The sequence below is a fragment of the Podarcis pityusensis genome (genome assembly GCF_964106645.2).
Source record: "Podarcis pityusensis genome assembly, chromosome: 16".
In the NCBI taxonomy this organism is placed as follows: domain Eukaryota; kingdom Metazoa; phylum Chordata; class Lepidosauria; order Squamata; family Lacertidae; genus Podarcis; species Podarcis pityusensis.
This window is the reverse complement of record NC_138041.1, coordinates 35281155-35296327: the sequence shown is the minus strand read 5'-3', so window position 1 is coordinate 35296327 and position 15173 is coordinate 35281155. Positions and strand designations below refer to the sequence as shown.

Genomic DNA, 15173 nt, shown 5'->3' with positions numbered 1-15173 from the left:
TTGTGGTTTAACCCACAGCGCCACCCGCATTACAAAACTGCACAATATTAAAGACTGTTTAAACAACTTAAAATTACAAAAGGTGGGTCCTATAAACATGCACCTCAAATGTCCAACACCAGGCGAGTAAAAAAGTGCGTCTTCAGCATTCTCCAAAAGCTGTACAATTAAGGTGGCAAAGGCACCTCTGATGGGAGGGAGTTCCACAACTAGAATCGGCTGGCTGTGCCTACTGCTGGCTCTGGCACCATCTGCTGGTGGTCTCCTTGCCTTCCAAGGATCAGCCAGTGGGACTGGTGGAGTGGAAAGCAAGAAGCCCAAACAGCAGATGACTGTTTTACAATTCAAAGTACTCATTTATACATCCTTACGATATCAATGACTTCCCTTCTTCTCTTTCCATGGTTCATTTTACATATCCCTGCATATTTCACAGAAACTATACCATTTAGTATTCCATGATTACAACCATCATAACTTATTTACACTGTTGAATTTATCTCAGTGCTGCCAGTGTTTTCAGCTGTACACAGACATTTTCCATATATTAAATGAACGTTTTCCAATCTTCTCTAAACGTATGTTCTTCTTGTTCTCTTATTCTATATGTTAAGTCTGCAAGCTGCACATATTCTGTCAGCTTAAGTTGGCATTCTTCTTTAGTTGGCACCTCAATTGTTTTTCATTTTTGGGCTAACCAATCATGGGCCACAGTAGTGGCATACATAAATAACCTTTTTTGACACCTGGGAATGTCAGTCTGAATTATCCCCAACAGAAAGGACTCTGGTTTTTTTGGGAAAGTACTTTTAAACAATTTTTTCAATTCATTATGGATCATTTCCCAATACTCTTTTACCTTTTTACAAGTCCACCACATGTGAAAAAAAAGGTTCGCTCAACCTCTTTGCAGCCGACTAATTCTAGTCCTGCCCCAACACCAACATCCTCCTCCCCCCTGCTGAATTCTACATGGTTCACACAGAGACCTGACAAAACACCAGGAAGAACTTTCTGACAGTAAGAGGTGTTTGACAGTGGGATGGGACTCCCTTGGAAGGTGGTGGACTTTATTTCCTTGTGTCAGGCACTGTGCTGAGGAGGCATGGTGGGAGCCGCTGCCTCCCTCCGACCCCGAATCTCCCCAGGAGCGGGAGGACAGTATAGATTTGGAACAGTGGTTTGCAGAGGGGCATAGTTCAGAAGGCAGAAGCTGGGAAATACTGGATGGGGAACAGCTAGGAGAAAAAACACTGGGAGGAGGAGGGTTAACAGATTTACAGTCACTGGATAGCATTCCTTCCCCACCCCCATCTAGAAGGGCTCAGAAAGTCTCCAAACAGAAAGCACAGAGAGCACAAGGTTACAAGACGTAGGAGTGATGTAGATTAATAGGGATGCAAGGGGAGTGAACCTTAATTGGGAGCACCGCCATTCTAGAGAGATGTGTTCTGTTGTGTCTCACTGTGATTATTAAAGATTCTAACTGGTAAGACGACTCCTTTTCCTTTGTTCTGCTTATCTGCTGCCAAGGCGGAAGGAAGCTGATTCCCTGAAGCCTGACACCTTGGAGGTTTCTAAGCAGTGGTTGGGTGACCATTTGCCATGGCTACTTCAGTTGAGATTCCTGCATTGCTGGGGGTGAGACTAGATTGCTCTCAGGCTCCCTTCCAACTCTTCAATTCCATGATTCTATGATTCGAAGGTGGAACGTGGCAGCCAAGGACATCCCATGTACTACTTGTGTGTAGGAGAACAGGCAAGTGAGGGCTGGCTGAATGCACATTCTGGTTGGCGGGGTGGTGCTCCTTCAGCCCTCACAGACTGGCCCCCACGGGTAGCAGCCATAACTGGTTCTAGCCTCAATCCTGCATGAGTGTGCTCTGCTTCTGCTTCACAGGCCATACCTTGATAATCTGCCCTTCTTTAAACGGGAGCTCCTCTTCAGCCGCATCAGGATTGGGAGACATGGTCAGTGGGTCATAGTCGAAAAGGGCAACGAAGATCCGCGTGGAAACCTCCTCTGCACCAGGGTCAGTTTCGGATTCTTCGTAAATCTCTGGGGACAGACGCTCTCGGCTACAGTACCCATCTGCAAAATCAAGGCCAGAGGCCAGAAAGAAAGTTCAAGTACGCGTGAGGGAGCAGCATTGCGAGATGATCTTTGACAGCCCTCCATGCAGGCGCCTCTCAATCACATTCAGCAAAGACCCCAACTTGTTCCTAGGATGCAAAATAGACAGAGGATGTGAGAACATAGGAAGAGACCTCCTGGATCAAGACAGAGGCCCACATAGTTCAGCACCATCCATCTGTCAAAGGCTAATTTAATGCTTCTGAGAAGGCCACAAGCAGAGCATGAATGAAATAGCCTTCAGCAGCTGATATTCAGAGGCACGGTACCTCAAAACATGAAGGATTTATTAAGCTGTCATGATTAACAGCAAATTTGTCTATTCCCCCCTTTTAAAGCCACCCAAGCTACTAGTCCTCCTCACATCTTGTGGCAGAGAGTTCCGTAAGTTAATCAAAGGCTGCGTGAAGGCAGTACTTTATTTTGCTTATCCTGAGTGTGCTGCCAGATGCAATTTTATTAGACGAGCCCAGGTTATGGTATTATGGGAGAAGCAGAACAATTTTGCTCTAGCCACTAAGTGCTGGCACCAAAAGCAGAGGCCCCATGTCTGTGTCGTAAGCAATTTAGAGTGGACATTTATGCAACGTGAAATTAGAGAAAGAGGACACAGATTTTTGCATAAAACTTACACTTGCTAATTTATAGGAATAGATGCAAATTTGGGAATCACGGCTGCAAGTGAAATAGAAATGCAATACAGCTCACCACAGCAAGGGAGACGTGTGTCCCGGTGGTCCTTGTGTGCTTGCCCTGGCCGCTGCTCTCCCTTCTTAGCATACATTATTAACTTTAAACCTGACTTGGTTTATAGTTCAGTTGGTAGTGCATGAGGCTCTTAATCTCAGGGTTGTGGGTTCAAGTCCCACACTGGGCAAAAAGATTCTTGTATTTTAGGGGGTTGGACTAGATGATTATTGTGGCCACTGCCATCTACAGTGGTACCTCTAGTTGCAGACACGGTCCATTCCGGGGTGCCGTTTGCACCCTGAAAAGTCCACAACTAGAGTAGTGTTTCTGCACAAGCACGGAGTGCAAAAGAGCACTTCTGTGCATGCGCAAAGCGTGCAGAATGCTTCTGTGCATGCGGTGAAACCTGGAAGTATACACTTCTGGGTTTGCCGCATTCGCAACCCGAAAATCCGCAATATGAACCTAACGCAACTAGAGGTATGACTGTATAGAAATTATCGTTGTCATTATTTATTTGTGTTGAAAGCGGGTTTGGACTGGAGAGCCCTTCAACCCCAGCCAGATGGGCACGGTATAAACAATAAATCATTTTAATCATCATCATCATCAAAGGGTGACATCAAAGCTGGTAAAATGCGGTCTTGACTATGCTACCACTCAGTGGATTTGTAACTGGCTGACTGACCGAACCCAAAGGGTGCTCATCAATGGTTCCTCTTCATCCTGGAGAAGAGTGACTAGTGGGGTGCCACACGGTTCTGTCTTGGGCCCGGTCTTATTCAACATCTTTATCAACGACTTGGATGATGGACTCAAGGGCATCCTGATCAAATTTGCAGATGACACCAAACTGGGAGGGGTGGCTAACACCCCAGAGGACAGGATCACACTTCAAAACGACCTTGACAGATTAGAGAACTGGGCCAAAACAAACAAGATGAATTTTAACTGGGAGAAATGTAAAGTATTGCACTTGGGCAAAAAAAATGAGAGGCACAAATACAAGACGGGTGACACCTGGCTTGAGAGCAGTACATGTGAAAAGGATCTAGGAGTCTTGGTTGACCACAAACTTGACATGAGCCAACAGTGTGACGCGGCAGGTAAAAAAGCCAATGCAATTCTGGGCTGCATCAATAGGAATATAGCATCTAGATCAAGGGAAGTAATAGTGCCACTGTATTCTGCTCTGGTCAGACCTCACCCGGAGTACTGTGTCCAGTTCTGGGCACCATAGTTCAAGAAGGACACTGACAAACTGGAACGTGTCGAGAGGAGGGCAACCAAAATGGTCAAAGGCCTGGAAACGATGCCTTATGAGGAACGGCTAAGGGAGCTGGGCATGTTTAGCCTGGAGAAGAGGAGGTTAAGGGGTGATATGATAGCCATGTTCAAATATATAAAAGGATGTCACATAGAGGAGGGAGAAAGGTTGTTTTCTGCTGCTCCAGAGAAGCGGACACGGAGCAATGGATCCAAACTACCAGAAAGAAGATTCCACCTAAACATTAGGAAGAACTTCCTGACAGTAAGAGCTGTTCGACAGTGGAATTTGCTGCCAAGGAGTGTGGTGGAGTCTCCTTCTTTGGAGGTCTTTAAGCAGAGGCTTGACAACCATATGTCAGGAGTGCTCTGATGGTGTTTCCTGCTTGGCAGGCGGTTGGACTCGATGGCCCTTGTGGTCTCTTCCAACTCTATGATTCTATGAAAGGGTGGGCATGTTCAAATAGAGGACTGTCCTCTGTATAGTTAGACACAAGGTCATGGCTATCCTATAGCAACCCTGCATTTTAGTCTGCTGCTCATCGCGGCTGTCAGTGCTCACGTGGACACTGTGGATGGCACAGGGGTGGGTGGTATTTGATTCAGCTTGCATTTAAACCAAACCTTGATTTGCACTTCCTGAAACAATGCACAGGCAGAGATACAAAAATGCTTCACACTGGGGAGGGGGATGCTTTTCCTATTGTGTAGCTTAGGGGAAATTGCATACAGAAATGCATAGATTAGGAGAAATTCACACTGAAAAGCTTGTTTTAATGAGGTAAAGGTAAAGGGACCCCTGACCATTAGGTCCAGTCCTGACCGACTCTGGAGTTGCGGCGTTCATCTCACTTTATTGGCCGAGGGAGCCGGTGTACAGCTTCCGGGTCATGTGACCAGTATGACTAAGCCGCTTCTGGTGAACCAGAGCAGCACATGGAAATGCTGTTTACCTTCCCACCGGAGCGGTACCTATTTATCTACTTGCACTTTGACGTGCTTTCGAACTGCTAGGTTGGCAGGAGCTGGGACCGAGCAACGGGAGCTCACCCCGTTGCGGGGATTCGAACTGCCAACTTTCTGAACAGCAAGCCCTAGGCTCTGTGGTTTAACCCACAGCACCACCCGCGTCCCTGTCTTAATGAGGACTCAAAAAGAAAAAGTAAAAGCGAATTGATGTGAAAATCGCAATGCTGGAAAACTGTGAGGATCCTAACTGGACAGATTAGCCCCTCCCTAGTGGACAGGTTGCTTCGCTCCAGTTTATGAACAAGAGGTGCAGCCAGTTGCTAACATGGGCCTAAAACTACAGCTCTGCTTGAGTACTCAGCGCCTGACCCCCACTATGGTACATGGTTTTGAGGACATCCATTTGGTGATCAGATTGGCTCTGGCCACACATTTAACCCTGCTATGATGTGGCAGCTGTGTCAAGACGCTCATTTCCTAACAGTCCACACACCCTGCCTTTGTGTCCATGCGCGAGATGGAATGTATTGCGTTTCCATTTCAGTTCTAACCATCGTTTCCAAATCTGCTTGTCTTTTTCTTCTGAGTGTAACCTCCCCTTGGGACGATCTCACATCTATTATGAAAAATATTCATAATAAGTGACATGAAATGACCAGGCAGCCTTAAGGCTTGGCTGCAGTAAAGCGGAGGCCCCGGGGAGAGAATAATAAGTGGAACTTGCAACAAAAGTTTGCAGTGTATTGTGTTGCTGTTCAGGATTCCAATCATCCAGTTCAATTTCCCCTCCTCCACCCTGTATCCCACCCCCCAACCCCAGTAAGTCAGAATCCTGTGGCCACTGAGCACACTGCTTTGAGCCCCTTCAACTTGGATCTCCCACCCACCCAGTTAAAGTTGCTTTTATTATTCTGCAAATCTTAAGGTTCCCCTGATCCGTCCCTCTTGTGGGTGGGTGGTGCCTGGACATGGGTGGACATTTTTAATAGCTACTGCTATTCCCTTTGGCCATACCAGTTTTTATATCATTCCCTCCAGAGGACAAAGCTATTTATTTGTTTGTTTATTGCCCACCCTTCTCCATAAGGTCCCAGGATGAGGGACAGCATTAAAACGATATTACAAACCATTTAAAGCAACTTACAACCATAAACATAATGTGGGTCCTGAAAACATATACCTCAAAGTGCCCAAAGCCAGGGTGATTTCTTTAATTGCCAAGTTGGGGTGCTAGAACTACTTGCTCTCTCCAGCAATAAATTAGCTGATCTCCTTCTGCCTGGAGGGGTAAGACTGGAACCCGGGCTATTGTGTCCCCAACCACCAGAGGAATTTGCAGTTGGCAGGAGGGCTTCTGCAGATTGGCATGTTTACAGTCCACCAGTCCCTGCCTTCAGCTTCTCCTGCCTCCTTGCTCGAGAGACAGAAGCTTGGAAGCTACACTGCAGGGGTGTTTGCTAGGTACCTTAACAGCACACCTCCTGTACTGTTACCCTGTGCTGCAGATCAGAAGGGTCCAACTCCTACCCATTAGCTCCGTAGGTGACCTTCGGTCAATAGAAGCAGTCTCTCAGGCTAATCTATCACACAGGATTGTTTTGAGGATAATTTTGTGGGGGGCGGGGAGGGGAAATCACATAGGCTGCCTTGAGCTTCTAGGATGAAAGGCAGGATATAAGTGTAATAAAAAATAAATATTAATAAAAAACTATTCCTCCATCCATCTCACACTTGCAGCCCATGCTATTCACACAATCCCGCACAATTTTACAATCAAAGTCATCACATGACATCACATCACATTGACTTTTGCAGAATATTTGGCCATTGCAGACTAATTTCCTGAATACTCTCTGTGTTGGCATCCCTCCCCCAACCCCATATGCCTTCCTCTAACTTCGACTGGTTTCAATGATTTTTTCCCAAGTGGCGATGAGCATTAACCAAAGCAAGTGCTGGTGCGTTCACAAGGAAAGTCGACTTGTGAGGACTTCATAACTGGTGATGGGATAATAACTGTGGGAAGGGCCTCTTAGTTCCCCATTCCCATTTCCCTATCTCAAGTGTTTAGATCAGAGTCTCTTTGATGAGTGAAGTGCTCCAAGCAAGACCCCTGGACCGAATCTGCAGTGAGGCCCATGGCAAAATGGTACCACAGAAACTTTCAATGCATAGATAGCTACAGAGAAAAGTCTTACTGCAACTTTAGATACCATTAATTGAGCAGAGCGGTTGGCCTTTATTAGCTTTTAGCTCCCCTGAACATGCCTTCGCCAGGTCAAAGTGGCTGTCTATGCACAAGAAGACCACACTTGAGAACTGACCAGAAACACTCTAGTCTATATTATGGATGCAATCCACAGCAGACAGTGTCCATGCCATTCTCTTGGGAATCCAAGGAACTTAAGACAAGTGACATGCTGAGATCCCATTCAGCTTTTGTGCATGGGATGGGGAACCTGTGGCCATCCAGATGTTATTTGGCTGGGGCTGATGGGAGTTGGAGTCCATCAATGCCTGCCTTAACAGTGTGCTGGATCTGGGGCTGGCCTAGATGCAAAAAAGGAATGTTTTGCTTTTAACCAAATTCTGCATTATAGTTCCATGGATACAATTGAATGCCATTTTGAATGAAGACTGAACCTTCAAAAACAGCAATGATTTCAACCACCGAATTAAAAAATGCAGAGATTTTTTGAGTTTCTTAGGATTCCCAAGCAACGCTGGGTATGAAGCTCTTGACACCTCTAGTTGTATGGCTAATACTTCTTGGGTGGGGTGTAATGACCTTTTCTGCAGTTCAGCACTACCTCAATGCAACCCCACACCATCAAGTGTAGCCCTAGGCCTGGCGCCTGCAATTCAATGACAATTTGATCACACCCCCTTGATGCGATTCCTTGACACCACATAGGAAGGTAAGTGCATGTATCTTTGTCGGCACACTGATTTCAGTGGTTTCCAGCAGACCCACACAGAGAAGTCTAAAGGATGCTGCCCATGTGGTCTTCCTTGTGTGCTTAAGGAAGCCTTTATACTTACCGAGACTGGCAAGGGAGTATCTGTGGAGGGAACACCAGCCATGCCAGTAGAAGTATATGTAAGAGGGTCTAATTCATTTCCCATTAGAGAGGGATGGGGTAACATGTGGGCCTCAAAATGTTGTTAGATTCCCAGATCCCATCAGCCAGAAAGTCCAATAACATTTGGAGGGCCACAGGTCCCCCATTCTTGCATTAGAAGAATCTGCAACATTGCCACCACTCGACCCACGCTGAGGTGGCACATGGTGGTATCCCACAAAGTGGCCGGTTCTGTTCACAAACAAAGAAGACTGCGCATACAGGGGACATATCTGCCATGGGCACACCTGCATGAGACGTGGCTGCCACTAGCAGGACCCGGCTGCTAGCCTCAGTCGTTCAAGGTCAACATTCACCACTGGCATCCCCCAATGCCTTTTGCATATACGTATTTTTTGTTCAACAGAACACCACATTTTCGGAGAGGTGCCGCCTTTTCAAGGGGGAAAGTTACTGAAACGTCATTTCCAAGCAGCAGGAGGGCAGACAAAATGCATGGCAGGCAGACAATGAGGGGAAGGAAGGCCAGCCCCAAAGCCTTGCATTTGTTCTTTGTATTTGCTTTTTCTTGTAAAGCAGGTGGGAATGTGGACAAGGGGGTAGCATATGGGACAGAGGGGTATATGAGGACCACACCCCCTAAACACACACACACACATGCACACACCAGAAGTAAGTTGCCAAACCAAGATGGTGGGGAAAGGAGGAGAGGGAGACTCTAGGCCATGGGATGGGGAACCTGTGGCTCTCCAGATGTTGTTCAACTCCCATTGACTTCTGCCAACATGGCCAGTGGTCAGGGATGATGGGAGTTGTAATGCAACAACATTTGGAGAACCACAAGTTCTCCACCTAGGTGCACAAAAGTTTACTTTTATTAGGCCCACTGAGGAATGAAAACAAATTCATTTTCATGGTGCCTCCCAACTTAACGCTTCCCAAAACAAAATGGCGGCAAGATGCCTCTGGGATGTGGCCTGTGCCCAGGGAAAAGAGGATTTACCTCCTTGTAATAATTCTTTTCTGTTCTCCCCCATTCTTGAGTTTGCACTGCGTTGCATTACACGCCCCCAGATTGCTCAGAGATCAAAGCATCCCTGTTTTGAATCAACACCACACCCTTCTTGCAAGCAAGTCCCGTTGATTTCGGCAGTGCTTGGTATTGGTCTACATGGCCTCAGCGCCATTTTGGTAGCAGGGAGGCCTGAAGTTCAGATCTGAGCTCCACTAACAGCGGGGCTCCATGACATTTTCAGAGGTGAACCAAATCCTATCCGCATGCAGGCTTCTGCCAGACTTGGACATTAATTAAATTTGAAATTCTCAGAGAGAAAGCCTAACCATGTGCATGCTTTCTTGGACACACCTCCCACCAAGTTATTAGGATTTCCCCCCAAAGCAATGGTGTGTCATGGGGCTGCATGATCAGAATCTGCTCACTGCCCTGGTGTTGTCGATTGGCTCCCACTTGAGCATCCTGCACCTGCATTTCGGCAACAGAAGCACTTAAGGTGAGGGTACAAGAAAGCAGTTATGTGCTTGGATCATGTCCATTGGGATTGCACAGCCAAGTAGAAAGGTGGGGGGGAGGGGGGCAGAGAGAGGATGGGGTTCATGCAATGGGTGGTGCTTTTGACTCGTTTCAATGTGGAAAGCTGATGGCATGGGCAGGGAATGGGGCCAGATGACCATAAAGCTTTCTCCTCCCTAAGCAAAACTTACCTGTTCGTAAAGAGGGGAAAGGAAAGCAGGACAAGACTTGCCTTATCAAAGAGGGGGCGAGGGAGGGGCGGCCTCGGCATTCGGCGTGGCATGCAACGTCGACATACAGAGATGGCGCTCATTTCACACGCAGCTCTGAAAAAAGCAGCCCTTTTTGGTTTGGCACAAAGGACGAAGAAGGGTTTTGGCATACCGTATCTATAGTCAGAGGCCACGGTACGTTGCCGGCACCATTTCCTGTGTCCGCCAATGCTGCGATAATAAGCATCTTCTCTTAGGGGGGAACTATGCCCCTCACTACCTGACCGAGCACCTTCACTGTTACTGTCCATTGTAATCTCTATGGAGAAAAACGGAATGGTCTATTAAGCACGACTCGGGTTACCCTTCCCTTGTAGAGGCTTCCTCACGCCAAGGCTCTCAGCCCAGGTCTTGTTTCCCTTTGGCTGGGACGTTGGCTGCCATGCCCCTCAAAGCATTCCACAAAAATGTTAAGAAGGGAGGCCAAATGCTCATCTTGGCCCAGCCGACAGGGTACCCAGAAGCCCAGAAGAAGCACCTGAGCAGAAACACCACTCTCCTCACCTGTGGCTTCCCAACAACTGGTGTCTGAAGGCAGGCTGCTTCTGACAGTGGAGGGAGCACACCACCATCGCACCTAGTCTGGTACCCTCCAGGTGTTTCTGGGCTCCAGCTCCCACCATCCCTGGCTGTTGGCCGTGCTGCCTGGGGCTGATGGGAGTTCGAATCATCAACCCACCCTTGGAGCCCACCAACATCTGGAACACCATCAATTCCTCTTGCACGTGCTAATCTAATAAAACGCATCACCTCACTTATTTTGTAAGGCCTGATTCACGCTTTGGGCTATTTTGTTCTCTCTTTTTTTGGGTAGAAAGGTGGTTCTTCTCAACAGCTGAGTGAGATGAAGTAGCCATATGATGTGGGTGGGGTGGGGGAGAGAGTAATTCACATGGCAAAACTGCCAGCGTAATGCAATCATTAGAGTGTTGATTTCAGGGATCTGTGTTCAAATCCTCACTTTGCCATGAAGCCCGCTGAGCGGACTTGGGCCACTCGCTATCTCTCTTCCTAGCCTACCTGCCGGGGTTGTTGTGGGTATAAAATGTAAGGGGAACAATGTACACTATCCTGAACTCCTCAGAGGAAATGGTGGGCTAAGACACAATAAATAATATCACCGGATCCTCGAAAAATACGTCAGCAGTTCCTCCCAACCCCAAAGCTGTGGCACTTGGCTGTCTTACCATACACCAGGCAAATGATGAGGGGAAGGCACAAGGCTGAGGTTTGTTTGTGTAATAATAAATCATAGTGTATCATCGCTATGTACAAATTCAGCCTCTCCATGTTTGATCAATTTCCCATTGGCATTCTATAAATGTGGAAGCTCACAGGTCCCTCTCAGGCCATTGTGGACTTTTTAGTTCATAAATTTTTGTTTGTTAATTACAGTGGTGCCTCGCAAGACGAAATTAATTCGTTCTGTGAGTTTTTTCGTCTTGCGAATTTTTCATCTTGCGAAGCACGGTTTCCCATAGGAATGCATTGATAATCCAAAAGGAAACAAACTTGCAAGACGTTTTCGTCTTGCGAAGCAAGCCCATAGGGAAATTCGTCTTGCGAAGCAACTCAAAAAACGAAAAACTCTTTTGTCTTGCGAGTTTTTCGTCTTGCGAGGCATTCGTCTTGCGAGGTACCACTGTATATATTCTTCTGCATCCTCAAACTATGGAGAAATGCCTGACTTAATTTCGGCAGCCCTGGTTTCACAAGGACTCAACCTCTTGAGTTTACTGTTAGTGGTGATGATTATTTAACCTTTATGAGAAATGGCAAAGGTACCTCATGCTCTGCCAGAGAACATGAGGTGCGTGAGGAGAAGCCACCTCAAACTGGTTTATCCCTCTGGGGAACAGAAGAAAGATAGCCAGGCCACTGAAAGGAAACCGCAGGGACACAATTCATATTTCGTTTTCTCATTCAGATTGTTGGGTCTTCCTTGTTGGGTACTCTTGACCAAGCTCCAAAAAACACACACACACATGTATTATGGAGGGGGGAAATGCAATGTGCTGATGAAGAGGAATGGGAAGATGGATGCTCTGATGGGTGAATCAATGAGGAGGATGAGGGCAATTCCGTACACCTACAGCACATCAAACAGAGTTCAAGTGACATAGGTTTTCTCGGACAAACCTAGCTATACTTCCCCTAGCCAGGGGCCTGATATGGTTCACACAGAAAATCTTTCTACCCCCCGTCACCAGACCCCACTGATTTTGGCAACAGTGGCTTGTGGTCCATTGTTCATCTGCATGAATCATCTGTGTGATGTGTGTGCATGCGAAAGGGGCTGTGTGAGAGTGTGGCTAGTTGGGAGCAGGGTGACTATGGCCCCTGGGTTTTTTAAAAAAGTGGGGGTGGGTAGGGGTGAGCCATACATGGTTTAAAGTTGAGGAAAACTGCCTTCAGGCTGAGCAGAAGGGCAGACGAGGATCCTGACAACTGAAAATCACCTCCAGAGTTATAGGCTATTTCTTACCATTGTGGTTGCTGCCCTTTAGGACTGGTAGAGCGGAAAGCAGGGAGGCCAACAGTAGGGGGAGCCAGAGCCATTGGCAGCCTAAAGGTAAAGGTAAAGGACCCCTGACAGTTAAGTCCAGTTGTGAATGACTCTGGGGTTGTGGCGCTCATCTCACTTTACTGGCCGAGGGAGCCGACGTTTGTCTGCAGACAGTTTTTCCGAGTCATGTGGCCAGCATGACTAAGCAGCTTCTGGCAAAACCAGAGCAGCGCATGGAAATACTGTTTACCTTCCCGCCGGAGTGGTACCTATTTATCTACTTACACTTTGACGTGCTTTCGAACTGCTAGGTTGGCAGGAGCTGGGACCAAGCAACGGGAGCTCACCCCGTCACGAGGATTTGAACCGCTGACCTTCCGATCGGCAAGCCCAAGGCTCAGTGGTTTAGACCACAGTGCCACCCACATCCCAATGGCAATTAGAGACAACTAATTTTAGTTTTGCCTCGTCCCCATCCTCCTCCCACAAGAAGTACTGAAATTGAGGAGGAAGAATAAGCTGCCTCAGGCAAAACCACACCCCTGAATTGGTTGTAAGTAGAGATGGGAAGGCCTGGAAAAAAACCAGAAAAATTGGGGGGAAACCAGTCCCCCCCATTTTTTCCAAAGCCGTTTCCCTCCCGGAAAAATAAAAACAAAAACCAGTTTGATATAGTTTTAATATTCCACATATCGCCCCCCCCCCCGTTCCCCCACCCCAGGCCTTCCCACATTTAGTTGTAAGTAAGAAGAGACAGGTAGGAGTTGAATGAGCGCCAACTGAGGCTGTTGGAGTTGTGCTCCACTCATCTTAAGGGACCAGCCCCCACTGATTTGTTGCATCCCATATTTTTCCCTTGTAGGGGAAAAAGCAGTGGGGGCAGGGGGGGATGGAGGGTGATTTTAAGCAGCCCTTTCCATTCCTTCACTCAGTTCTGCAGCCTTTGGAAGCTGCTTTCAGGTGTTTTCTTTTTGTAAAGGGTGGGTAAAATAACATGTAAGTAGCAAATAGCATCTAGTTTGGCTGATAGTTTGCTGAGAGATCAAATCCTTTGTCTGAGCTCCTTTAGATAATATCATCCCCCCGGGGATCCATGGAGAAAGGCTAATCTAGTTTCAGCTTGTGCTGTAGGTACATGCAGGTCCCGCTTCCCAAACACAGTGTGTTTGCATAACAAGTTGACGATTTCCATTGATTCCTATGGGGAAGTTTCTAATGTGTTCCCAATCACAGATTTTTGTCCCGAAAAATGCTGTCTGTTTGTCTGCTCATTCCCCCTCCCTCTGATCCTCAGCCAACCAGCAAAAGGCAAACAAGGAAGTAAAAAATGCTTTCTGTTTGGATATCTGAATCTGCAGTATGTAGAGCAAGTCTGGGGGTACGAATTCCTTGTGTTCAGATAAGTGAACTTTCACATAGCGAGCGTTCAGAAAGTGGGACCTGTGTGTACATCCAATACAGCCACACACCAGTTTGTTTTCACCAAGTGCAGTGTGTCCACTGACACAGCCTGAAATTGTCCTAGGTGTGAGCAGGACATATTGGGCGATCACATCCAATTGCCGTGCTGCAATTTGAAAACCCACCATTTACGAATCACAATGATGTGGAAAGTACAGAGGCATTCTCCTGTGTGTGGAAGTGGAGCAAAAGTCCCTCTTAAAATAAAATAAAAAGCCAAGAAACTCTTCTTATTAAAAGAGCTGCTCCACTCTCTTCCAACTCTGCAATTCCATGGGGATTCTTTAGTTGTGGTCCCCGCATTGCAGGGGGACACCATATGACCCTTGAGGTCCCTCTATGATTCTATGAACTGACGGAAAGATGGTCAATAAGAAAGGCTTTGCACCCCATTTCCCAGTCCTCCCAATTCTATCAAAATTGAGAGAAGACATACGGGCACACTGTCTTCATGGGACTGTATTGCGTAAAAATATACATGGCGGACATGGGGGCTGCCTGTTCAAATGCGTCCATGCATTGATGCACCTGCCAGCACACAGGAAGAAAAGCTTTGGGAGCCTTCTCTCTTGTGTACTTGCTGAGTAGGAGTGGAATGGCATAGAGGAGTATCCAAATTACACAGCATGCCCTCTGCCCCGCCCCCACCGACAGGACTCTGTAGTGGTACAGCCTTGGCAGGATGCTACCACCAGCCTCTCGTGACAAACCCAGGTTGTATAAGCAGAGTGGTTCATCCGCTCGGCAGTTTCCTCCCCAAAAGTCTCTCACGCTAAATATCCAGTGGGAATATTCCTATGCAGACAGAAATGTGCCATTGCTGTTCCTTCCCACTGTATCAAAATCAAGGTCAGGAGCTTGATTTGGGGACTTCCCTTCCTGCCAACCCATCTCTGTGCTTCCCTTCCAACAAGCAACACAACATGTACCAGTCAGGCCAACTAACCAATGGAAGGGACCAGCATGGGCCGCGACCGCTGTGGTCCTCCCGAGCTTCTGTGAGATATTCTTTGACCCCGGTGCTCCATCCTGTCTGGTCGTCCGGAGGATGATGGGTTACTCAAAAGCTAAGAACCAAAATAAATGGGAGGAAGAGAGAGAGAGAGAGAGAAGGGGAGGGGAGAGACAGGTTTAAAAGTTACACAGCTGTACACATGTCAGTAAAGGGTGGGGGGCAGGGAGAGGAAGAGGGCAGGGTGTGTGAAATTAACAGAAAATCAAGTCAATCATTAGCTCTAAAGGCAACTAAACTTTGTTTTTA

General features: G+C 47.2%; 1 protein-coding gene across 2 annotated transcripts in view; it reads right to left on the bottom strand.

The window, feature by feature from the left end:
- RIMBP2 (RIMS binding protein 2) overlaps window positions 1-15173 on the bottom strand; it is a 288471-nt gene that overhangs the window by 15195 nt on the left and 258103 nt on the right. For both annotated transcript variants that reach the window (XM_080985025.1, XM_080985024.1), the window contains exons 19-21: window positions 14859-14979; window positions 10058-10204; window positions 1908-2092 (exon numbers count right to left, since the gene is read on the bottom strand). In XM_080985025.1, coding sequence (XP_080841151.1) covers window positions 1908-2092; window positions 10058-10204; window positions 14859-14979 — 453 coding nt within the window. The remainder of the gene's footprint in view (window positions 1-1907; window positions 2093-10057; window positions 10205-14858; window positions 14980-15173) is intronic.